Genomic DNA, 26,596 nt, shown 5'->3' with positions numbered 1-26,596 from the left:
TTGTTTTCTTTGTGTCCCGTCACAACATTTTAAATTTGTGACCTGGACCAGTGTGGGGGGTGATATGCGGAAGGGGACATCTGAAAGAAAAAGATGGCACTACTTATCACTGAACCAGCTGTCCACACCTTTTTAGTATTAGTATTAGACAGCTTGATGAACCTGCCCTTTGCTTCCAGACTGTTCGGCTCATTTTTCCATCAAGAGCCAAGGCCAGCAGTGTACCTACTTCATGATGACTAGGATCTTCTTACTAAGCAGCTCCTCTTAAGTCTTTCACGTCACTCACATGGCCAGTTCCAGTCTGTGGATTCTCATTGATAGAAAACATAAGCTTTGGAATCAGACCCAGTGCTGCACTTACCTGACAGCTCAGTGGCCTTGTGCAAATGAAAGGGGGAAGAGGAGGAGTCACCAGCTAATCAGAGACTCAGGAAGTCTCCGGAAAACTCTGGGGGTGGGGGACTCTGCCTCGCTTCCTCACCTCCACAGCAGCCCCTGCCAGCATCTTTTCTATTAGAGGTGCAGCCTCTGGGAAAGCCCTGCCAGTCATCATCCAGTACCTGCGAGTCCTGGGAAAATAAGCTACAGCTCTTGGTCTACCTGGGCCTCAGTTTCTCTATGCCAAATAGAAATTAAAACCCCCGTGCTTCTCTGTTCCTGGAGTAGGATCATTTTTTATTCCTCCCCAAATACTAACATTTATGTTTTACCAGGCACCAAAACATTTGCTGAGGATGTGGTATAGACATGGCTTTGCCCTTGTGATGCCCACATTCTAATGGGAGGTACAAGCAAACAAGTAAATAGGCGTATATAATAAGCAGAACTTGGGCTAAGTGCCAGAACAAAGAAACACAAGAGTTTGGGGTAAGGCACATCTGGATTGGAGAAGGGTTAGGATTTGTGAGATTCAAATAGCACATTTGAGAAAGTGACATGTGAGTCAAGCCCTAAAGGATAAGAAGGTATGAGACATACAAAGAAAAACTTCCTTGTATGTGAAAGAAAGAGCAAGTGCAAAGGTCCTGTGGTGGGAAAGAGCATGGTTTATAGCTGGGACAAAATGGGCCAATGGGAGAGGGATATGAGATGCAGCTGGAGAGATAAGCAAGGCTCTCATCCTATAAGGCTTTATGTCCTTGAAAAGAGGCAGGTGTTTCAGTGTAAGTGGTGGGAACACCATGCTCTGCATGGTCTGGGTCTTGCCGTCTATCTGGCCTCATCTTTCAGCTCTTTCCCATAAAATCTTCTCTTAAGATCTGATTTGTAACTTATAGAGACCACACTTGCTGCTAATGGGGAGCAGAATAAGAAGAGATACAGAAATGCAGTCAGAAAGGGCCCTCATCTTTTGCCTACATAGCTGCAAGCATTTCCTAACTTCCAGACTTCTCCAAGAGAGCTCATCTCATCTGAAGGGCTGAGTGCTGGGAGGAAGGAGCTTGGATCTGTGTGTTTGCTAATTAATTTATCCTGATCCTTGCAGAGAATTCTGTCCATATATTACTGGGTGGGTCATTAAATTGACTTCAGAAATTAGAAATTACATGGGCTTTCTAAAAATGACATGTTTTAATATTTCTTGGATATTATTTTATGAGAAGCCCTCAGTAATTCGTTTTTTTGTTTTTATTTAACTCTGGCTTTACAAGTCCTCTTGGCAAATCTTTGTTTCCCCTTCCCCAGGCATGAGGGGAGCACAAAAGGAAATGAGAACAATGGCTCTTATACTCGGGGTAGAGACAGAACTTCCATTGCCAGCTCTGCCTTTGCTGTGTGACATTAGGTATGATGCTGCCCTTTTCTGAATCTCTTCTCATCCTGTAAATGACAGCATTAGAAGAAGAATTTCTAAGGTTATCCCTTCTGCTGCTAAGGGATTGTGATTCTTTGGCCTTGAATCAGAGCAAAGATCAAGACGTTGATCATTAGTTACTGATTTTCCTGAGGTAGACTGGACATAGTTTAGTGTGGCCCTTTACTATGTTTTTGGTACCTTTTCCTGAAACCACGAACATGTTGAGAATCTCCTTTGGAAGTGGGTGATATTCAGTCCCTTCCTGCCCCTCCCTCCCAATCCACCATATGGGCCAATAGCTTCCGGTGATGTGTGAGCTGGAGCTCTGAGGGTGGGCTTGTCATTGTGTGGGCTGTGCCCAGCCCCACCCTGCGTGTTTCTGGGGCTGCACTTGCTGGTTTCTTCACTCTGCTGGACACCTCCTGGATAACGTGATCAATGGCATGAGTTCTCTTGCTGTTCCCACTGCCCACAAATCAAGCTCTTAATAGCCCAATAAAATCATGAGATTCGGGATAAAAAAGTGATTGCATTGCTCAGATGCTAATGAGGCACATATATCTGAGACAACTGACTAAAGTCTGTGGAAAGAAGGTCTCGGCAAAACATGCAAGGTGGCTAATTTACAAAGATGTGGAGCATTCCAGATAAGAGAATGTCACACACCTTTACCTCAAAGAGATGTGTTTAAAATAGCCTGCTTTTCCTTACATATTTTCCCATGAAATATTGGGACACCGATGGAGTCAGTACAAGCAAGGTGGCTGGGATCCGCCCACCAGAGCCCTTCTGTCTGCCAGGTTATAGCCAATAAACGTACCAAGGTGGCAAGCCAAGTGCCTCCAATATGTTCCTAGAATGTGTTGTGCAGTCGATAATAAATAACTCCTAAGTTGTGTGATTACATAATGATAGCCACATTCATTCACCTGTCTATCAAAAGAGCCATATTTGAGTTTGAGCTCCTTTCCCCTGGGCCCATGAAGCATTAGCTTGGAGTCTTTAAAATTCCCAGCAACCCTGGGCTAAGTGCACTGGGGTGGAATGTAGTCCCTTTTGCTTAGTAATCCATTAGCTAATGGGTGTGAGCCCGTCAGTTTTCTATTTATTCCTTAAACCATTAAGGTTCACCTGCTGTGCGTGAGACTACACTTGACAAAAAAGAGTGATAGTTGAAATAAAATAAATATCAAGCCTTACGAGATCTGATGGGTATTGTTTAAAATATAACGGGCTTCGTGGAAAGGTAAAGGTGAACCAACTATTACAAGTTGACACATGGCATCCTGGACATGATGAGGTAAATAGAACTTTGTTACATTACGTTCCAATCCACAGGCGCTCACTAGTGGAAGGAGAGTTATTTGAGAACTGTCTTCCAAGTAAGTGCTCCCCAATATTTGTCAGCAATGTCTACCTGAGTCTCTTGGAAGCTGCTCGATAAATCTCTCCATCAACCTTTTAATGGCTTCCTTTTACTCTTTAGATAAAAATCAAATTCCTTCCTGACGAACACCAAGCTCTGCATGGTCTGGGTCTTGCCATCTATCTGGCTTCATCTTTCACCTCTTTCCCTTGCTCCAACCATGCTGATATATTTCAGGTCCGTCGCACATGATATAAACTCTCTCTTTAATGTGCTTTCTTGCCTTATTCATCCTTCGGATCTCAGCTTGAACACCATTTTCTCAGGGGAAGACTTCCTTCATAGCCCAAACAAAGTCAGGTATCTAACTAGATGATCTCCTGGTTTTCCATCCCCTATAAAGCCTTCAGAACAGTTAGGATACACACACACACACACACACACACACACACACGCCTGTTTCACTGGACAAGAGCCGAAGACAAAGAGCCTGAAAGACAGAGACAACTAACTTCTGGCTTTGCTCACCATGGTTTTGCCAGTTCCATAGTGTCTGTTGAATGAATAAAGGAATCAACTAGTCTTGAGAGATCTCCATGGACAAAAAAAATGCAGAGGTACCCTGAGGGCCATTGAGTAATAAAGCTTGGCATTTCTTAGGTTTTATTCCTTATAACTGAGTTTTATTGTATGGTACCTCATTTTGATCTCATCAATTTCTGTCATGTACAAAAATTTTTATTTTGCTCTCTATAGACAGCCTAATTAACAATCAAAACATTAAAGATGAATATACTAGAATTAATGCTGTAGTCATCTTGCTCATCACAACTCAAGCAAAAAAACCTTTTGGTCTCCCAGATTACTTGCTTTCCTAAATCATTGTGGAGAAATGATTCTACTTTCTGCTGTTGTCCAGATATCACTAAATTAGAGCTTATAGCATATGGATCTTCCTAATTACTTATAACTATCCCAGATCAAAGATGCCCTTTACACTAACTATATCAATATTTTGAAGCATTATTGAAAGCAGAAACCAAATGGCTCTATAATATCCCAAATGCAACCTCACTTTGTGAGAATGATAGAGAAGGGACATTTAAGTCCAAGGGCATCTACTCATTATTGCTGTGAGCCAAGTACATTTCTAGGAACCCAGATATGGCAGTAAATAAAAATGCTTACAAATAAATACATAAATGAGATAACTCCAGAAAAAGAACAGAGCTATGAAGAAAATAGTAAGTGGTGGTGTCAGAGAACATGACTAAAAGGAGCTGCTTTAATTGTGTATTCAAGGTCAATTAGGATGATATGGTCCAAGTTTTATCCAAGAGAAGGAATTTCTGGGTCAGCTATTGCCACAGTAATGCTGCCAGACCAAAACCACCCTGAGCAAGCCACATGGCCTCCACTCACATCATATCCATTAACATCCCATTGGCCCAAGCAAGTCACATGGCTAACCCAACATCAATATGTTGGGAAACTTTACTCCATCTTGAAGTAGATTCTTAGAGGATTGTTTTCTACAACTCTTGACTCCCTTCTGGGGAACTTTTCTTTTTACTTTTCAGTCATTTGTAAAAGAGCAAGCAAGGAAGGATTTCTCCCTTTCAGAAATTTAGCAACATTCTCAGTCTTCTTCCTGGCTGTAGAAATTTCACTGGCTGAGATGTCTTTTTACATCTCTAACAGCCACAATCTCTTCTAGTCCAGGATGGCTACAATAATTGCCAATTCACTGGTCTCAAAAACTGAGTGGGTTGATTATGTATTTAATTCCAGTAAATTCTATGCACTGAAGTCATACTCATAATTCTTTTTAAAAATGCCATTTTCTCTAGAGTTAATTGTGGTTCTTAATTTGGGCACCTGGAGCTTCTATGTGATCTTTCTAAGAGGCCTTTATGCAGCCAAAAGGATCTACTTAATCTTTTCGGGGGTCTTTAAAAAGGTTGTAATGGCCACACTCTTGATTTAGACTATCTATTCTCCTGGGCTTTATCTTAATGCTCGTGTTCTTGGTCTATCCACACCCCCCCCCCCCGCCCCCGGCTTTATTTTACTTTAAGGGTATTTTACTGGGTGGAGAGTACAGAGATGAGAAACAGTATCACTTTCTACACAGCATATCCCCAATTTTCTGAGTTCTCTGTATTTTCTCTCAGTTGTGTCTGTAAACCAGATCATTCTTTTCTGAGCTTATCTCTTTCGTGTGGCACCTTATCAAATGTGACTACCTACAGCCAATTCAGGCTTTTAATATTCCAGTTCCAAATCTCCTCACACTATCCCTGAGTCAATAGGTACATGTCTGCCTTTCTAGATTATCAGGGGTACCACTTCACCTACATGTTTTACTAAATTCTTACTAAACATTTCACCATTGAGTAACACAGGTCATTATTCTCCAGATCTCCTATAGTTCCCTTACCACCTACCACCGAGGTTGAAAATAATTTTTTTCAGGTTTTTCTTATAATTGCACCCACTTCTAGGTTTCTATTTCTGTGTCAGTCAACTATTGCTATAATCAATGCCACATAACAAATTGTTCCAAAGCTCAAGGGCTTGTAGCCATAGCAAGTATTAATTCTCATGCTTGTAGATTTGCAGGGCAGTATATGTGAGGGACAGCCAATACTGTCAGAGTGGCTCATGACCCTGCTTCAGGCTGAGGATCAGTGAAGCTTAGCTTTTGTCAGTAGGGTCTGGCCTATTCCATGTGTAGACACTTGAGAACTGGGTGGAAGTTTCAACAGCTTCCTGGGGGAAGAGCTTCTTCTGGTGAATCTCTGGAGTGTAAGAACCAAATAAAACTTCACAGTCATGTCTATGGCCTCTGCCTTTATCATGCCAGCTAATGTTCCCCGTACATAAGTCACATGGCTAAACTCAACATCAGTAAGATGAGAAGGTAGACAGCACCTTGCCAGTTTTCCTCACGGGGCTCTTCTGAACTTGTCATTACGTGCTTGTCTCTTAATTTTCTTTTGTCTTTTTTTTTTATTTACTGAATTATTTTCCAGTGCCTCTTGCACCTAGCTCCTAGGACAATGATGGACACATACTAGCCACTTAAATATTTGGGTGAGTGAGTAAAGAAGGGATGAGTGATTTCAGGAGATTTCTTGTTCTGAATGCAAATAAGCTCCTAAGAGTTCATGACTTTGTTAATCATATCAAAACTTCACCTAATTACATTTCACCTCAACCTGTAACATTTATATTTTTGAACTCTGAAGGGTCATAGCAGGATCACACAACAAGAGATGATTTACAGATGCCAACGTGTAAGAAATAGCTCTTCACTCTTCTTCCGCATGTCCCCAGGTTACCCTCTTTTCACCTTATCCTCTCCCACTGAGCAGCCGTGCCAAGCCCTTGCTCTGCAGATTTAATTTTTTTCAATGTTTATTTATTTTTGAGAGAGAGAGACAGAGAGGGAAGGGGCGTAGAGAGAGGGAGACAGACTCTGAAGCAAGATCCAGGCTCTGAGCTGTCAGCACAGAGTCCAACGTGGGGCTCAAACCCACAAACCACGAGATTTGACCTAAGCCAAAGTCTAAAGCTTAACCGACTGAGCCAACCAGGCACCCCTTGCCCTGTAGACTTATTGCCAGAGTTTGCTTCCCTTGGCATGTGACAATATTCAGAATGATTCTTCTCTCCTGTCTGGAGCTCACTGGTACCTTTTCTGGTACTAAAGTATAATGAAAAGAAATGATTTGGGGGATATCTATTGTTGTGGTTGTGCTTGTAACACGCATCAACTACACATCATCTTTTGGTTTGATATGGGAGCTGTTGGAAACATTTTGTTTTGTTAAAGGAGGAATCGTTTTTTTGTTGGTGACCCTTTGGATGCCAGGGATCCTATACAGGTAGCTTGTAAGAAGTGAGAAGGACTTGTAAAAATTTATTTTTTTAAGGCAAGGAAGTCCATCATAGTGTTGCATATAATATTAAGAAATAAGACCTTAATGTCTATCATTTTGAGATAAGTTAAATATAGTATATTTGACCTGTTATAGTATAATATGCTTGACCTATTATATTCTGAGGGGCAAGACTAGAAAGCCATGAACATATACAGCAAGATGCAGTGTTGTGCTCATGCAAGAGAGCAGACCTGACAGAGCAGGAGTTAGCAAGGCAAAGCTGGAGCGAAGTGGAGGTATATCTAGGTATAGATTAGATATAGATATAGATATAGATATAGATATTGATATAGATATATCTTAACACATACATACATGCACACGCTGGAATCACAATTTCTAATACTAACAGAGTGGTTAATATGCACCAGGTACTGAATGATAACTCCTTATGTGCCTTATTTAATTAACATCATCTTCTTAGGTATCTTTTAAGATAAATACTACTATTGTCACTTCTTTTTAATGGATGAGGAAAAAACAGGATTAGAAAATTTGAGTGATTGTTTCGAACCCATCTTTAGCATATACTGATTATTGAGCTAATACATTCCATAGATATACCAAATCTTGTGTCCATATATGTCTTAAACAAATGGCCTTCAAGGTCCAATGGAGACCCTCTGTCCTCGTACAAAGTTGGTGAGCAATTCACTTTTAATTGAGGATAATTGCACTGTTAAGGACCATTGAGAATTTAACAAATTTCTATAAAGTTACTAAAATATCACCTCATATAAAAGTAGGCCCCCAACAAGAGAATGCCAATTGCCATTTGCACCATTTCCGTGTTGATTTTTACGCTCTTTTCTAGGTTCACCTTAAGTTTAACAAAGCAAACTGACATTTTGCTGGACATGAGGGTGTGTCATAATATTCTGTCCTTGTGGGACAGAATAGGGCTTAACATTGGCCTTTTCAGTTGAGCACATTGGGCTCTCAGTGTTCCTAGGGCATTAAATGTAGGGTAGGAACATTAACCTTTGAATCATAAAGAACAATATTGGGGATCTCTAATCTTTCAGCTGGTTGTAGCTGCTTTTAAAGGATGAACAGAAATTGACCAAGTCCCTAGAATTCCATGCACAGACACTCATGAGGCAGGTAGGAGTGATGGCAAAGAGAAGGAAGGGGCTAGCCAGAGGGGTATGGGAATAACCAGAGTAATGGCTCTGCTTGAAGAGCTACCAGTGAACCGAACACTGATGAGGAGTGTCGCATAGACAGAGATGAAGGGAAGAATGTAGGAGAATGTAGGGATGCATTAAAAAAGGAAATGACAGAAGGAGGAGATAAACTGAGAAGGAGGGACATTGTGAGTGGGAAAATCGAATGCTATCCACTCTGTGGTGACTGCTGCCTCCATTTAGAATGGTCTCTCCACTTCGCTCCAGCTTTGCCTTGCTAACTCCTGCTCCGTCAGGTCTGCTCTCTTGCATGAGCACATCACTGCATCTTGCTGGATATGTTCATGGCTTTCTAATCTTGCCCCTCAGAATATAACAGGTCAAACATTAACGAGGAAGTATTTATGGACCTTCCCCTCCCACAGCCTGCCAAATGGAATCATATTTGGTTATCCCAATACCTCCCCTTTTCCCAGCTCCACTGAAGATGAAAGATTTTCTTGCTGGGAAAAGACATAGTTGAGAACAATGCAATGCAATGAGAGAGATGGGCAAAGGCAGGAGGAAAAAAGAAAAAGCATGCAAACTCAGAATAGGCTTTTTGTCAGATGGGTTGAGGAAACCAGTGTCTGAATAAGGTGAGGAGTAAGGAAAAGGATAGTAGAGGAAAGAGAAGCTCAGTAGGAATTGCTGTGAACTTTACATTTAGATTATTTTTAATGGTCCTTAAGGGATTTGAATTTTAAAAAATCCAATTGCTTTCTACCTAAATCTGGGTGTTGACATAGGCTTGAATGTGTGCCGAGGTAGAGCCATATACTCTCTCAGATATATTAGGGTTACAGAAACATTTACCACAATGTGAAATTATATATTGGTGTGATTGCTTGATTCCTATCTGTGCCCTCCTCAGACAGTAATGGAGGAAGGAAACGTGTCTATTTAAGACACAATCACACCCCAATCCTTAGCACAGTGCCTGACACAAAGAAAGCCCTTAGTAAGAATATCTTGAATGAACACCTATGTTACAGAAAGCCATGGCTACTGCCCGGTTCTAATTCCTTTCCCTTTGCATTCTTTCATCTTATGGCTGCTACCATCCTTTCCAGGATCCCACCCAAATCTATCCTGTGGAGCAAATCAACTTCAATGGGACTCCCTCCTTTTTGTTGACATTTGGTCAGCTCCTTTCTGGAGTACTAGATTCTCCTTCTAGCCCAATTCCCTGTGCAAGACATTTCCTGCAGAAAGCCGACCTCAAGCCTGTGGTTCATTCCAGGGTTCAGAACTTTCATTCTTAATATAGAATGTGGAAATTCTACAATCGGTGGGAAAAAAGTATGCCAAGTAGATAAAAATCGGTCCCACTGCAGCATAATTCTCCAGAGAAAAGAGATAAAACTGCTTGATGCTTAAGTTAAAAAAAAAAAAAAGTAACAAAATATTTCCAGTTCCAGAAACTGAATTTCATTCCTAATGTAAATATAGAAGCCTCTGGAGAAGATCATGGCTGGGAGAGGGAAGGAAAGAACAGGGAACAATAGGAAGGGATTTCACCACCCAGCTCCACAGCTTTATAGCAAAGAAACCACCCCAAGAAATCAACCGTATCTTTAATAGTAGTTGCCCCAGTCAGAAAATGGAGTTTGATCTTGACTTTTTTCCTCCCTCAATCCCCACATTGCATCGGTTGCCAAATCCTGGTGGTTCTCTCTCGCTAAGTATTTCTCCATTTTTTTAAATTATTGAGTATATTTGACATAAACCATTGCGTAAGTTCAAATTACACAGTGTACAATGGCTTGAGGTGCCACATTTATATCTTGCAATGTGATCACTACCATAGAGTTAGCTAACACCTTCATCCCGTCACATAATTATCATTTCCTTCTGTGGTAGGAACAAATAAGATCTACTCTCTCAGCAACTTTGAAGTATATGATAACGCTATTGTTGACTACAATCACAATGCTCAATACTTCTAATCCTATCTATTTTCTTCTTTTCTGTCCTCTTGGTCCAAGCTATTCATTTTTTGCCTTGAATGTGCACTGGCCTCTTAGTTACCCTCCATTTCCCCTCTGCCTCTCTTCAACTCATTCCCTATGTGGCAACGAGGGAAATATATGTTTGATCCCTGTTTACAACGTCTGCAACTCACAGTAAACATCCGTTGTCATATGGAGAGCAAAAGAAGAGAAATGAAGGAGGAAAGACAACAGACTCTGACAAATCCTCTGAGGGCACTTGCTATAACAGGGAGTGGAAAGGCGGCACATTGAAACCAAAGTGAGGTCAAGTAGTTCTTTTCTTTCCTTTAAAATGGGATCGGATTGTGGGCTGATAAGAAAGTACTTCTGAGTAAGGAGAAATTGATGATTTTGGAGACAGAGGGTAATAATTCTAGCAACAGTCTTGAGAAAGTGTGTGATATGAAGCATGCTAGGGCAGGCACAGTCCTGAGCATGGTGTGTTGGAGAGACTTTACTTCTCTAGAAGTCTACCTAAAAGTGAATTCACTTGTGGGAGTCTTTCTGCAAGGCAAAAGGAGATGGGGGGAGAATGATGCATACATTTTCACATTGAATGTGGCCACTGCAGAATATACAGATTTTTTTCCCAATCACATATTCCATTTTCCCATATTCCCATTACTTTCCATTAATTTTAGTTATTTTTTTTCTCATATAGCCAAAGGCACTGACCATGGCCTTCCATGGTCTACTTGCCTTTATCTGCTCGGAGAGCTCCTATTCACACCGCTCAGGCATTCCCTCTTTGCAGTGTTCCTTGATCTCCATGGATAGGGCAGATCACTATGACCCTCATGTCAGGCTGTGTAAACATCTCCTTTAGTAACTTGTCTTTTGGCCAGAAGTCCCAAACTAACATTCTTGAGGCTCATGGATTTTGTATGCCCAATTAAGTGTTTTTAAAACACTATTTTTGGATTAGATGACAACATTGTTAAAAAATGAAAATTTCACACCAAAAAAAAATCCAATAATACATATAGCATTCTTGAAAAATGAAAGATGGACCTCACTGGGCCCACATTCCCATGTGGGGGCAACTGCCTAGAGCAAGCAAGGTGCTCCCTGCTTTTACCCCAGCTCATCCCCTCTTGCTTTACCAGCAAACACAGGGCTGTGAATTTATGTGCCAAGCTGAGCTGAGACTTGGGCCCAATGGGCAGGAAGTATGACTGGTTTCCCTGTGTATCGTAGCATCTAGTAAAGTGCCAAGCAGCATACATCAGGTGCTCGGTATGTGTCGTGAATCGAACTTTCCAAGTTCTGCAGTGTCCTCCTCACATCTGCACACTCTAGTCCCAGAGCCTTTCTGTTTCTGAATGCACAGATCCATCCCCAAAGCTCACATCCTTACACGTGCCTTCATTCCCTCTACCTAAGGTGCCTGCCCTAACCTGGTTACCTAATCCGTCACATTTCCTCTGAAATGTCACTTTTTCTAGAAACCTTCCCCAGCCCTTCAGGTTAAGTCAGATCCCACTGTAATATACTTCCAGAGCACTCTGGACTTTTTCTTCATTGCCATTGTGTGTTTGTTAGTATGGACTTGTGTAGTGGCTTAACATCTGTTTCCCACTCAACTATAAGCTCCATGAGGGCAGGACCAGCGTCACTGCTCTCACTGTGGAATCTATCACACCTCACCCAGTGCCAGATGCATAGTAAATCTTCACAGTGTATGTGAATGGATGAGTGAATGAACGCTTGCAAGAAATAGGTCTTAAGGAAAGTGGAGGCCAGTGTGTAGAGGTGTAGATGTCTGTTTTCTACGGTGGGGCAGTGTGACACGCATGTGTCTGTCACTCTCAACTTTCTAAACTGCTTTGATGGGCATAGATTTGTCTTGTCTGAGACTGTGAGTGTTCTGGGGGCAGGGGCCTCTTGTTAATTTTTTTTTTTTTACCTTCTGTATCGAATACAGGGATGTGCATCTAATACAGAATTCCGAAAACAAAAGAAAATGTATACTAAATGACCAAACTAAGCAACATGTATTTCCTTTTTAAGAAAATGACGATAGCTTCTCTACTTATTAACTTGTTCATTACACTCTTTCATTACTTCCAGTTGGGCTCTATTCTAGAGCAAAAGTGTATCAACGATGCCCACCACAAATGATCGAGATGGTGGTTGTGTGATGGCCTATTAGCTCTGGTCATCAAGTTTATGTGGTCTATGATTTATTTGCTAAGTTTTTGAGGCCTTTTACAAGCATCATTAACCTTATCATATCCAACAATTGCAAAAGCAGGGAAAGCATTGGGCGGACAACTGGAAAGACTCATGGTTTTGATAGAATTTAAAGTTAAACCATTTAACAGGAGAAAGTGCCTACTGGGTGTTTGGGGAATGTTTGACTCCAGATGAGGTTGGTTTTATCCAGCAGAGTGTCTTATCCACAAGGGATCTAAAGCTGTAGATCATAGAAGCTTCTGAGTTCACACATGCCTCCTCATCAATGAGCCAGGGCACATAACTAATTGACCAGAAGGCTCACTGGGACTAATTAGCAGCTGTATGTGAAGAGCTTGGTTCAGACTCATAGCATGGAGGATGGCATTCTACAATGGCCAGATCCTGGACTCACAATTCAGTCACTATAGGGGGAATGCACTGCTTGGCTGGTAAAATCGTTGAGGCTCCTGGCTCCTCTGTGGGCCAGTGTGCACATGTGCGCATCCATCTGCTGCCGCCAGAGGGCAGCAGTACGCTGTGTGTGTGCAATTTGCATTCCCAGATTGGCAAATCCCCAAGGATTTACAAAGAAAGAGAGTGGGTGTCTCAGGACTACCCAGATTTCTTCTCTCTGGGTGTCAACACTGGTCTGAGTAATTGCAAACACAGACCTTCTACATATGTTGGACTTTGGCTCATCTGAACTATTGAAATGAATACACAACTAGAAGCTGCCATCACAGACAGGAAGTAACTTTAATTAAATATTGTGAAAGTTGAAAAGTTTTTACAGCTTGAATTTTTGCAAAAAAAAAAAAATTATAACAATCTCTACAGTAGTTAGGTTCTCTAACAATTGAACTGTACAGTGTGTGTCTATTCAAAAAGTTTGATAGGAAGGTGAAAGGTTAGTAGACTCAGAGATGACTTCGTTAAGCTGCATCCTAGTACAATGTGAGGCCAGGGCGTGTTAGGCAATCCAGTCATCCAGAAGCTGTATTTTTCCCCCAAAACTGAAATCTTAATTCTCTATTTCATTTTCCTCTTAAAGCCATATTCTGTATTTAGGGGAACATCTTTTACTTGTAGAAGTTTTGTGTTGAAGAAAGAGGGTCAGAGGGCCAGAACATCTTTTCATCTAATCAATATAAATAGAGGCAACAGAATACAAATTATACACATTTTAAAGGCTCTTTGGACTTTCAAGAAAAGTTCTAACCACTACACATGGCTGACAGATGGGTGGCGTTTGTTGTCAGGATCTGAGCCGGACACCTCACCGGCTGACCATTCCTTCACAAACAGTTAAGGGGCTCACCAGACAAAATATGGCTTTAAATTGTATACATCTTCAGGCCAGCGCTTACCACACGAATTCAGACAACTTTTCTGAGTACCGAGAAGCAATGCGTCCACCTTGCTTACATTTTCCAGTTTTTTTATTATTATTAATCATCATTATTATTATTTCTCACCTTGAAAAATCAGCTTTCCTCCCCCTCCCTTCCCTCCCACAACCCCCCTCCCCCACCCGCCCCAACCCATAAAAATCGCACTCTGACAGTCTAGTGAAAACCATTGCAAAATCCATATGGGGGCATGCACAGTTGCAGCATTGTTGTAAATTTCTTGCTCTACTAGAAAAAGTTACATTGTCTTAAGGTAACAAAACAGTTCTTTTGTGCTTTTCCATTTCTTTGTTTTTTTTTTTCTTTTTTCTTTTTCTTTTTTCTTAGAATGTTAGTGATGACTGACAGTTCTGGTGCACAGTTACAATGTACAAGTGAAATGAATATGATTTGCATTGTTAAGGCATCCAATCTGCTGGTTTATATTTATGTGAAAGACAGAGGAAATATACAAGCAGACTTAGGAAAGAAAGTATGTTCATTGATTTCTATGAAGTTTCTCCCCCGAAATTCAATGCACAAAATGCGTCACTCCAAAGGGAGAGATTCCATGCATATTAATAGAGTAAAACAGCATTAGGGTTTTTTTTTTGTAAGCTTCCAAAGCAAAGGATACATTTTTTTAATCTACAGAACTAAATGCTACAAGAATAATATGCTACTATTTTTTTTTTGCCATATATTGGAAAAAACTTCTTAACTTACAAATAATACAAAAATAGACAATGGCTTTTGGGTGGAAATAAAAAAAAATTGAAGCATGGTTTAAAACAAAACTAAAAATAACTATAAATGAAATGTTTAAAAATCACATTGAAACAGCTAATACAACTGTAGGTGACCAAACAAATACGCACTTTTCACATAGCAAACGTACACAATAAAATAACCTGGGAGTGGGAGGAAAAGGAAGAAGGGGAAAGCAATGTACAAATTCCAAAGATAAATACATTATTTATATGGATATTTTACAAAATCCCCTTGAAAACAAAAAGCCTTTTAATTAACTTTGCAAGTATGTGCAAGCTAAAGGTAGTGAGCTTTTTTTTTCTTTGCAAAATATGCAGTAAAATCTTTTTGTGATATTGAAAAACTGTCTTAAGACATTAAAATGTATAAATAGAACGACGACTTTGGCAAAAATCACAAAAAATCTACAGTATTTATAACTACATACAAAACACAACAGCAAAGAAAAAAATATCAGGCAAACGCATCCTCAGAGCTTTGCTGCGTCTTTGCTATTTATTCTTACTTTTAAGAACACTTCCCAGATAATGAGAGCAAAAATTCCATAGAACAGAGAACTATGTTTTGGAGCTCTCAACCTTCTTCTCCTTTCTCCCAGTTTCCTTTTACTCTGAATTCCAAAGCACTTAACCTGTCCCTCTAATCTATTATGTTACAAATGGTGAGGGTCACCGATAGAGGTGTCATCTCAAATGGGAAATCCGAAATACCTGCCATGTTGCTTTTCGTCAGCTTTTGGAGGATTGGTATGAAATCAGCATTTAGGATGAGTCAACTTTAAACTTGCAAATGGCGGCGTGTGAGTGGGATTTTGGCTTGATGACTGGAGGGCAAAATGTGGAATTCTAATTCTGTGCCTGGACCCTGTTCCGTGCAGTCTCATAGGGGATTCTCACACAGTATGTGTGCCATCAAGCTCTCCAGAGGCCATTGGCTTCAGAAGAAGTTGACATAAGTAAAAGAGAGAATTATATCAGGTTTAAATATGCAGTTTTAACAATCTGTCTAGAGGCACTGGATTTTTGAGTAGAAGGGAAAAATGTGATCACTTACATCACTTTTTAACTTTCCAGGCTGCATTTATTTACACAGTTACTTAAGACAACAATACAAAAGAGATAAATAAGCTTGCACTGCTAAGGGATGGCATGTTAAGTTAGATATTGAAAATGCACTGTCTGAGCTAACTACCATTTGATATGCTTTAAGGCGCAAAAGCCGACCCTTAGTTTTCTAAAAAATCTAACTGGCATTCCTATTCTGTCCCATACAAGCTTTTTTTTTTTTTTTCTTCTTTTCTTTTTTTTTTTTTTTACTTTTTTGTAAATATCACCACTTCATTCTCCCTTTACACAGCTTTAAAAACATCATAAATTAAAACATGGAGTCTTATTTATAGTGTCCCTTGTATACAGCTTTACGGTTTATAAAAGACAAATGATTGCAGAGTTAAGCTTAAAAAAAAAAAGAAAGAAAATGAAAAAGTGGATTTGCTTTTATCAACACAGAATAAATATATCCCCCAAATACTTGGGAGGTACAACTTTTAACCAACACTGCACTTGCAGAACCCTTCCAATTTCAGTATTTGCAAGGTCGGTGATATTGTTTGTTTAAAAATCTGCAGTTATTGTGATTCCTCTTAAAAAGGCCTGAGTTAAAAGTTCCACTCGGGGACTTGTATCAGATTACTCTCTGTAGCAGAATCCAACCTCTTCATTAATAAAATTCTTCAAGGCAATTCTTTCACATGGGAGGAACGATCATGCCAGATATCGCTGTGGAAAAAGAAGACAAAAGTCAATGGTTTTGCATCCAAAATTCTCACTGAGGAAAAAAAAAAAAAGATGGGAAAAAACACCCACACACCACTATGTTGGTTGAATATTAGTCACTAATGTGCTCTCATCTCCCCTGGAATGAGTTTTTGTTATAAAATATACATGTACTTTATTAAAAATGGTAAGTCAGCCTGTGTATGTGTCTTTAATGGAACAGAAGATGCTAAACATCCCTCCAAATCTGATTTCAATCTTAAAATATAACTGGAAAGTTGCAGAGTTTGAATATCGCTGGGAAAGTTGCAGCCCCAAACCTTGCAAACTAGTGAGAATTTCCAATGTGTCCCTCTTTTTGCCCCTCCCTGTGACTTCCGTAATATAAAATAAAAAACTAGTTCATCCCACTGGCTCTGTGCTATTTGTGAAGACTGAATACTAGAACAGCAATCTGAATGCCTATATTTCATCCCTCATACCGGGGAGAAGGAAATGCCAGCCACCTCAGGCCTTGTTCTGGGGAATATGAAGCTGGGAGAAAACGTGGAGAAGGAGGGGAAGGCAGGTTTGCATGAACCTGCAGGATGTCTCCTATACTACTGCTGCACTCAAGGTTCTGGAATGGTCTGACCACGTTCTTAGAAAATTATAGCCTAGGAAAGCTGGGGCGAGATCCTGGGGGAAACGAAATCAGTTTGGGGTAATCAAAAAATCTTTGGAAGTGCTCTGAGTTAGAAGCCCGCACACAGTGGTATTTAGAAAAGCACGGAGTCCGACAGGCCACTGTTCCACCTCTGGCTTTCCTGCTTTCTGAGTATGTCTCCCAGAGGTAGTTACTTGTTTCCTTGAACCTCTGCTTCCTCAGCTAGAAAATGCAGTTAACGGTATTTGTAAGGGCAGTGATATTTTTAGGGTTGTTGGAGATTTAAATAAAATAACATATGTGTGGTGCTTGGCCCAGCGTCAGCTCCAGTAAAGACCTCATAGAGGTTAGCTGCTATTACTTTTAACCCATCCCTTCTGCTGCCAAACTAGCTGTGTGACCTCATGCTAATTGTTTAACATCTCTGGTCTGTGTTTCTTCTTACATCAAAAAGGCACCACCCCATACAGCATACTTCATATGCGGAGCATGAGGAATGAAGGGATGTCTATAAGAAAGTTAAAACAGTATGTATGGCAACTTTGAAATATTTTGGGGTAAGAGCGATGTGTCCATTAGAAGCAAGAGGCAGCCATCTTTTGCTTCCAAAGATGAGAGAGAAAGTCATTGCTTTCTTTTTGTTGGCAACTCTAAATTTAAATTGATGTCCTTGTCAGTGATGACTGAGTCTAGGAAGTGGCTCTCTTCGTGTCCCAACTCTCATGTCCAAAAGAATGTGCCTATTTTAAAGCAAACCCCAACTACTACAAATCCTGCTGCAGACACGGGGAGGCTAGGTGAGCCTCTGAGCCCTGCAGTCCCCACACCCCTCTTGTTTCCCCTCCCCCACCCCCATTTTAAATTCAATTAAAAAATGTATTTTGCCAAACACTTTTTCCATTAATTTTTAAACCCATCTGTATTCACAGGGAAATTTAATCCACATGTTTCTGATTCATATACACGTAAATCATCCAAATGTTGTTTTGCAAGAGCCGTTCTGCAGTCCAAAAGCTCCTGGAGTCTTTTCGTAAGCCCTCATAAGCCATTTTTCTTAGAAACAGGAAGTGTCTCTTGCCAAATGCAGGCCAACTTAAACCCCCAAAGATTCGAGATCAGTTGGAAAAGCAGTCCCCCTAAGATTCAAGTGAGCCTTAGATCTGACTGAAACGGGGAGCTCAGATTTTCAACCCAAGCCTTAACTTGAAACTCCAAGATGCTATAGCTCCAAAGGCAAGGGGGCAGGGGCTCTTTGCACTGTGACAGCTCAGCCCGGCTCTGCCTCCCTAAGGATCTTTCATCTAGGCTGGAGGTGAGTTCCGGCACCCTTATTAAAGACAGGTCTTTCTGTGGGAGTTCTAAGCCTCTGGCAAGAGAAGCAAATCTTACTTTTGCCTTCCACCAAAATCTACTTTGTGTGCCTGGCATTAAAGGGCAGTGCCCTATTGGACAGCCAGCCGGGTAGCTCAGGCAGTGTCAATACGATGCAAAGCAAAGCAGACAACTGACAAACTTCCTGCTGATTTGGTCAGTGGGTCTGGCCAACATTTATTAAGTTTATTAATTGGGCCCTGAAAACATCAGGATTTTTTTTTTTTAATTCTGGATGGCCAGAAGGAAAAAAACAAAAAACAAAAAAAATAAAAAAAGATCTAGCAATCTAGGGCCCCATTAAAAGTTATAAAGCAAAGCTAACTGATGTGCTAGTCCATAGCTAACAGTGCTTCTTAATCTGGATGACAGGGGGTGCAGACTCCAATGCCCTGGGAGCCCAGACTGGGAACATAAGTGAGCGATGTGCCCTGGTAGGGATCAAAGTGACTCTGCCAAGGGCATGCCTTCTTTAGAGTAGGCTCCCCCAACGCTGCTGTGCAGAAATGCCTGCTCACAACCACCAGCTTTTCTGAATTCTTTCAAGAGAAGATGGAGATCTGAATGTTTTAAAATACAAAACAGCCCAGTTTATACATGTTAGCGAACAGTTAAAATTAAAAACAAACAGACATATTGAAGGGTATCTAGGGGGAGGCTTTGGCCTGTCCATACCTTCCTACCGTGCCTTTGTTGGCCCTCAGACTTCTCGTAGAGCCTAGTAGACATCATGGAATCTCTCTCCAGAAGAAGACCCGTATGTACCTGCACCCAACACTCTGCATAGAACACTGGGGTTACAGTTCCCTACATCTCATCTGTGACTTCCTAAACTCCAGATGCAGAACACTTCTTGATGAATACATTTTAGGACAAGATCGCTGTTTGTAGTCTGTAAGCCGCTATACCTGTGAAGAGACCTTTTTATAAAGTAATCCCACTGCATGACTGCAGGGAAGCTCCTGGGTTTATAGGAGCTGTTTTTCCTGTATCTGTGCTTCAATCCTCAAGATTACTTACGTGGGTGAGAGGGATGGGTGTTTGAGGCTTGGAATGTTCCAGAAAAGCCGTTGGCACACTGACTCGCCCAAGTGGGGACCATGAAGATTTCCACAAAGACACAACACTGTCAGAGAGTAACACATGCCAAACTTCACAGGACATCATCAGACCGAGGTGGCTCTGCCATTTTCCCCGGCGGCAGGGTGATCATGTTCTCTGACAGAAGCTCAGAAAACTATTGGTTTGAAAGGCCATGCATTTTTCATTAGGGTTTTCACATTTTGGTAAGAACAAAGACAAAATGAAAAGTGTTGCAGAGCTGGGAGAGTTTGGAGTGAGGGTGGAATGCGGTCTTCCTCAAACCACCACATATGTAGGAATTATGAGCTAATCGGGAACAGAATAGGGGGAATATCTTGCACAAATTGAGCATGTACACGGCGCAAAAGATAACTCCACACGATCGCTGTGGGACTGCAAGATATCTAGAGTCAGGTAGGGCCAGCCAGCCTGAGCTATAATAAGGTGAGGAAAGAAAAAATTCAGTGCATGGGTACAATTTTTGTGAAATCACTCTGGTCTTTTGTTTTTAATTTTTCACTGCAGAGACTGTCCAGGACATGGTTAGGGTTTAAAATCACTACCCTGGGGGGAGGTCCAATCGCATGGTGACAGCCTCCTTGGGGCTGCCTCTCTCTTGATTAATGAAGTCCTCTGAGGCCTGAAATTGCATAGTAGCCATGCTCTAGGGGGCATAAGCTTTAGGAGAAGGGAGAGGACCTCTCCAGGACAATGACTGGGCACAGTGGGTCACTCGAACCCTTGACCTATGAAAATAGACACACCTGGGGAGTCAGGATCAGTATTCATCAACGACTTTACCTAGATAGGAATGGAGAAGATTTCTCTGCATTTTCTCTTTAAATCCAAAATACAGCCTCATTTTCCAAAGTTTTCCATGGGATGTTAATTGGTCTTCACATTTGGAAAAGGGTTCTCTGGGCAAATAAGTTTAAAGAACTAAATAGAAGACTTTTTGTTTGTTTTGTTTTTTGTTTGTTTGTTTGTTTAACTGCAGGGTGTCTCAGAGCTTTTAATAAACTTAAGTACATTGTGTCTCTCCAAGACAGGGATTCAGTAAGCACCACTTTCTAGATTTGTTTGACCACAACACTTACACTTTTTTAATAGTATATCCTCTGAGATTCCAGAAGTGCTGAGATAAGATTTGCTTTATCCTAAAAAAGTTTCTCAGACATATGGTAATTTGTCCAAGGTTTTATCTACCTGGTAAAGAAAGCCAGTTGGAATCGCAGTAGGAACTTTGAATCATAAAATCTTTGTAAAGAATGGAGTTTATGACTTCCTTGCTTAACCTTATCCCCACTTCTTGGCCCCTGTGCCCCGGGATGCCGAGTGGCTTGCTGGTTACTGTACATTACTCTTTGGCTCCAGTTATCTTTAATCCTCTGCTTGACATGATGCCCCCTCCCCATCTCCCTCTGCCTGAGTCCCCCTTGCCCTATCTCCAAGGTCCAGTTCAACGGCACCCTTCTCTGTGAGGCTCTTCTGAATTCCCCCTAATCTTCCCCTCCTCTGAATTTCCACAGGTGGGTGCCCAGCCTCTCCCAGACAGACCTGCCTGCTTTAGTGTGGTGTTATGTTTCCTTTACCCCAGGGAAAGATTTTAAGGTCAGGATTCTGCAGTCCACATGGACCTCACCCAGTGGCTTGACTTTAGTGTGGCCACATAGCATAGGGGCTCACACAGTAATCAGTCTGCCGGGCTTTTGACCCCAGGCTCTTCCAATTTGCTAGCTGTGTGCCTCTGGATGAGCCATCTTGGCTCTAAGGCTTGGTTTCTGCATCTGTAGAAGGAGGACAAGGAGCAGCCTACATCAAGGATGGCTGGGAAGAATACATGATACAATGCAGAAGCCGGGCTGGGAACAAGCCCTCCCATGCCAGCGGCTGTGACCATCGTCATCACCATCATGGGAGATTGCAGTGCATGTTCGTTGGGGAATAAACATACACGCAGTCACTAGAGGAGGCCATGACAGGGCTGCTGAGAAAAAGGCCTTTAAGGAGTTGGCAAAACAAACAAACAACCAGTACAATTAGTAGAGTGGTAGCTGGGGGTACACAGGTCTTTAAAACCCTCAACAGCCTAAACATGTCACCTCTGATCTTGTTTATATGGTCAATTTGCTTGATCAACACTTCTTTCATCACTTGCCCTGTCTTAATGATCACAGTTCTGAACTAGGAGGGCCCACGTGAAATTACTATAACAATGAAAAGGAGAAGGAGGAAGGTCACACTTCAGAGGCTCTCACCACCCCCTTTCTGTAACCCGTCTATGCCCTTTCTCCACAGACCAGCAGAGTTTAGAAAGCTAACAATGAGGTCATTCTCCAGTTACAGGTATAGGAGCCCACGTCCCAGTGTCCCTTTTGTCAGGGGAGACTCCGAGACCTCAGGCAGGAGCTCCCGGGAAACAGTGGCACAGCGCACCTCAGGCCACAGGCACTGGGTACAGAGGGCCAAGGCGCAATTCCAGTCATGGGGGCCCTGGTGAGCGCGGCGGCTGGGAGTGGAGTGGGCAGGAACAGGGACAGGACAGCTTAGAGGAAAATGGCGTCAGTTAATTTGACTTGAATCTCTCTACTCATACCTCCTACCCTGGCATCCCTCAAAGGTAGGGATGTTTGGTACATGACTGTGTTGGGAAAAAAAAAACAGCAGAAAGAAACCCCTGGACACATGCTGAATTAGAAGGAAAGGGCAATGTCGTCCACAACAGCAAATCCAGCACAAAGTGTGGCCCTGAATTTCACCTTGAACCCTCCCCACTGTGCAGCCATAAGTGAGAAATGTGACAGAGAGATGGTGATTCAGCCACTTATCATAAGAGGGGAGAATGGTCTCTGCACTCTTGGAGCCTGTGAAGACTTGGGTTAGAAATGCCCTGTATAACAAACGAACAAACTCTGTATGAGTCCTTGTTTTGAAGCCATTTCATTGTTACTTAAGAGCACCTGTACATGCACGTGTGCATGTGTGTACGTGCATGCACACATGCATGCAGACACACACACACACACACGCACACACACACAGTAGCAGAGAGATGTCCCCTAAATCCAGGACATTCTGCAGTTTGGGCTGAGTCCCTTCCTGCTCCCTGCTTGGTCTACACAGCAAGAAGAGACCTGGCCTTGCCTAAGGGCTACCTGCTTATGTCACCACTGGCCAGTAATACTGCTACTGACCCTCCAAGAGCTATGGGCCTTTTGTTCTCAAGCACCACCTGTCAGCTCCTGATTACAAACCCCATTCTACCTTATTTTGATATCAAATCTATGTTTAACGAGGGTGGTGATAAGCAACTCAAGAATGACAGATTTCTGCTTTCCATATATTTTATCCTTATTTAAACTAGAAGTTATACTTAGGCATTACATCCTTACCAGCCGGAGGTGTACTGAGGGTGACAAAGCATTCTTTTTAGCTGAAAAAGAGTCAGATTTGTATGAATGGGTAGCTCCCCTTTGTAGGGGTGGGCACGACGCATTGTGAATAATACTGTCTGAAATGTAGTTCCATTGTCAGATTCTTTTCCTCTGCCCTCGAAGATGGCTTTGCCAACGCATGTTCAAGGGAGGGACACAAGCATGTTTTACTGGGCATGACTTTGGCTGTGCTGGGCAGCTTTGCCAGCAGGTTTCTGAAGAATGTTTAGCAGAGCCTGTATGGAGTCTGAAAGGCAGAGTAATTAGAAAGCTCAGGTTCTGGAGTCACACAGTTTGGGTTCAATTCGGCTCTATTATTTATAGCCGTGTGACCTTGAGCAAACTGGGCCTGAATTTACCCATCTATATAAAGGGAATAGTACTGACTTCATAGTTTCTTTGAAAGAATCAATATAAGATTATATCAATGCAAAGCATCCAGTACCGAGTACATGTATACTCTGTACAAATAACATAAACAATATACATATACATAACATACATACACATAATGTGTGTGTGTGTGTGTGTGTGTGTGTGTGTGTGTGTGTGTGTAAGAAACAGAGCTGAGAAATCCCAGATGGGTATGCCACCCTTCTGACCCCTCTCGACCCCCATGGCTGACCTCCATCAGTGAAGATGGCATGACAACCAATGAAGGAAGGCACTGTGGGGAGCTGTGTGGGGGTTAGGGGTGCAGACTCTGCTGGGGTTTATATTCATCTCCACCATTTATGGGCTGTGCCTTTAGGCAGGTGTTTACTCTCCTTAAACTTCAGTTTTATCATCCGTACAATGGAGATCATACTATCCTCATATTTCACTAGGAAGTTGTTAGGATTAAGTAAGATAAAGCATGCTCAGTGCTTAGCACAGCGCCTGAAACACGGTTCAGTGCTAAATATATGGCAGCTGATTATTTTATTGATCTTATTTCCCTGCCAGATTCCCTTAGGAATCCTGGATGCATCCTTTTTACCCCCCTCTGAGTAATAAAGTGCTTGGGAGAAAGAAAGAGGAGATGAATTTTTGAGCCTGAGTTTGAAGCCAGCTTTGGCCACACACTACTGCCAGAAATCAAGCAATTTCATAATTTCCCTAACCTCGAGTTTTCTCATCCATAACGTAGGGGCTTTGAATGCCCAACACACACTCCTGCTGTGAGGGATGAATGAGCTTGTGCAGGTCAACAGTACCAGCACATGAGAAAAGTGTAAGACACAGTGGACCCATTTTAAAAAGGGTGTTTTTTTTCCCTCAATGAATAGAGAGGTCACCTCAATTCTTGGTAACTCTTATTTTCCATATTCCGTGATGGGGACAAATATTGAACAATTTTAATATGACCCAGAATACTCTAGTCATATTTTGGGGGTTCTGGTTCCCAATAGTCAGTGTTGGGCCTTTGGTCTATAATGCTCTAACCTCAGGGCTCTGGTCAGGCCATGGCTCACCCACTCCCCGTGATCAGCCCCACATACGTTCACGCTGACACAGTCAACAGGTAGGGAAGGTTGAGTGACCTACTTCAGGAGAATGCCAGTCCCGGGAGAGACCCTGCAGTGGAGAACTTGCTAGAGTCCACAAAAGACTGGTCTGATTATGGCGACCACAGGGAATGAAAGAGGAGAAAAGAGAAATGATGACATTAGTAAGTGGAAACAGTATTCTCAAGCAAATCCCGGGTCTGAGCAGAATTGCTGGAGTTGAAAGAGGACTGCTCAGGCAACTCCAGTAGAGGAGGGATGCGTGGGGCTAGGGGCTAGGGCCCAGGGCCAAGGACAGTGAACACAAAGGAACAAAAGAAAGGAGGGCAGAGAGAAGCAGGCTGGCCCGAGGCTAATGCCCTTGCACCAGTGACGCATCTGCTTCAGGCCCTGGGGGGTCGGGGGAAGGGGGTGAAGTCAGGGCATTCTGTTGGCATGGGTGGGGCTTACCTTGCAGGCTGTTCCCATTGGTGCTGGTGCAGGTGGGAGGCGGGGAAGTCTGGGGTCTGACGACTGGTGCAAAAGCACTCTTCTGTTTCACGGCTGAGACCATGTTGGCTGGTGAGAAGGAGAAGATGCCCGAGGAGCTGCTGCAGTTGGAGGGGAGGCTTGTGGAGGAGGCCATGGTGGGGCTGGATGGCACGACTGAGTGGGGCAATGGGAAAGGAGAAATCAGCCTCTGCTGGCATCTTGAGATGAGGCCCTTCACCCAGCCACCCTGCTCAGGCCACCCTTCCAGCATGACCCTTCCCGAACTCTTGGGATCTTGTCTGATTTCATCACTTAGTACTTGGCATGTGCTACCTTTCATTGCTGGTGGTCTTTTATGTATTTATTGTGGGCCTACTATGTGCCGAGCAGTGTGCTACGCACTGGGGCATCCCAGGCCAGGAAACAAAAGTGCTCTCATTAGGGATAGAGTAGCACAAAATAATGACAAAGGTGAGCCTGCCAATTCTGCAGAGGCAGGGAAGAGAACCAAAGAAAGCTTCATGGAAGAGGAGTCAAGGGAAGCATTCCAGGTGGGCCTGAACTAAGGTTCTAGCAAAGTGGCTGGGGATATAAGAGGCAGGAGGAGGCCAGCCTGAGACAGCGTGGTCACTAATGGAATGAGAGATGTGAGGAAGAAGGGTAGGTGGAAGGTCATGTGGACAAACAGACTGCCACAAGCAACATTTGTGGATAATGCAAAACTACAAGTCAAAGTTCCAAATTCTTTCTATCCCCCATGGAGCTGTACATGAATGCTTGTGAATTAATAGGCAGTAGGATAGGAGCTTTATGCAAATACTCACAGTCTAGTAGTAGTGGGAATGTGGATTATCGATGATGGGAGAATTTTGGCAATTCAGAGAGGGAGAAAGCCTAGTTGCTTGGAGACATGAGTTTGGTAGATGCACATTCTCTACCAACACGGTCCTTTCAGCCTGGCCATCCATATCTCGCTAGCTGCTAATAGTCTCATGGTTACTTCAGGAGACAGATTTGGTACAGAGTGAGTCCTCTCCACTCAAGACCAGTATTTTCATACACTCACCTTCTATTTCCTCCATCTCCTGGGGACAAGTATGAATCCTGCCCAGTGATTTTCAGGCATTTCATTGAAATTCTAAGTACTTCCTTCTACTGTATTATTTTTCACGTTATGTAATCAACATTACATACTGCTTTATCATTCACAAGAATCTTCATGTCGTTTTCATCTTATGTCACTGCCAAAGCAATCTTAAATTGGGGCCTATTACATCCTTTTTATACCTGAGCAAGCCGACCAAGCTGAGTCTCAGAAAATAGTTTAGTGACATGCCCAAGGGCCATAGCTAGAATGCAGGGAAGCCAGGAACCAAAACCAAATTCAGTGTCCTTTCTACTACACCACCCTGCAAAGGAAACAGATAACCAGGGGAAAAGGTCTCCTTCCCATGAGCCCCCCAGAGAGTCTAAAATGCTGTGTAGGTGGCTGGCCTTCCCTTGGCCTCTTGGCTGTGGAAAGTTAGGGAAGCGGGAATCAAATGGGAAATAGGCAGCAATTGCCATCAGGGGGAAATGACCCCTTGTAATCAGCCCTCGGCACTACACAATCCAAAGGCACCGAATGCTTTACGGAGCAGAACACAGAGCCGCCATCCTCAGAGTTTTCACAAACATTTTCTAAACTGTACTTTTTCTTTTAATGAGGCCAGCATTTT

The 26,596-nt window shown here is 42.4% G+C and overlaps 1 protein-coding gene and 1 long non-coding RNA gene across 9 annotated transcripts in view; one reads left to right on the top strand and one right to left on the bottom strand.

Moving 5' to 3' along the window:
* Positions 1 to 26,596, top strand: part of LOC125174009 (uncharacterized) — a 315,362-nt gene that overhangs the window by 264,992 nt on the left and 23,774 nt on the right. The gene's annotated exons all lie outside the window — the stretch shown is intronic.
* Positions 15,590 to 26,596, bottom strand: part of EBF1 (EBF transcription factor 1) — a 389,683-nt gene continuing 378,676 nt past the window's right edge. For 4 of the 8 annotated variants that reach the window (XM_047872937.1, XM_047873023.1, XM_047873098.1 and 1 more), the window contains exons 15-17: positions 24,858 to 25,052; positions 24,448 to 24,516; positions 15,590 to 16,389 (exon numbers count right to left, since the gene is read on the bottom strand). In XM_047872937.1, coding sequence (XP_047728893.1) covers positions 24,449 to 24,516; positions 24,858 to 25,052 — 263 coding nt within the window. In that variant the 3' untranslated portion in view covers positions 15,590 to 16,389; position 24,448. The remainder of the gene's footprint in view (positions 16,390 to 24,447; positions 24,517 to 24,857; positions 25,053 to 26,596) is intronic. The other 4 variants (XM_047873258.1, XM_047873338.1, XM_047873417.1 and 1 more) reach the window with 1 other exon arrangement.

The sequence above is a fragment of the Prionailurus viverrinus genome, chromosome A1 (assembly GCF_022837055.1).
Source record: "Prionailurus viverrinus isolate Anna chromosome A1, UM_Priviv_1.0, whole genome shotgun sequence".
Lineage (NCBI taxonomy): Eukaryota > Metazoa > Chordata > Mammalia > Carnivora > Felidae > Prionailurus > Prionailurus viverrinus.
This window is presented reverse-complemented; position numbering and strand designations above follow the sequence as displayed.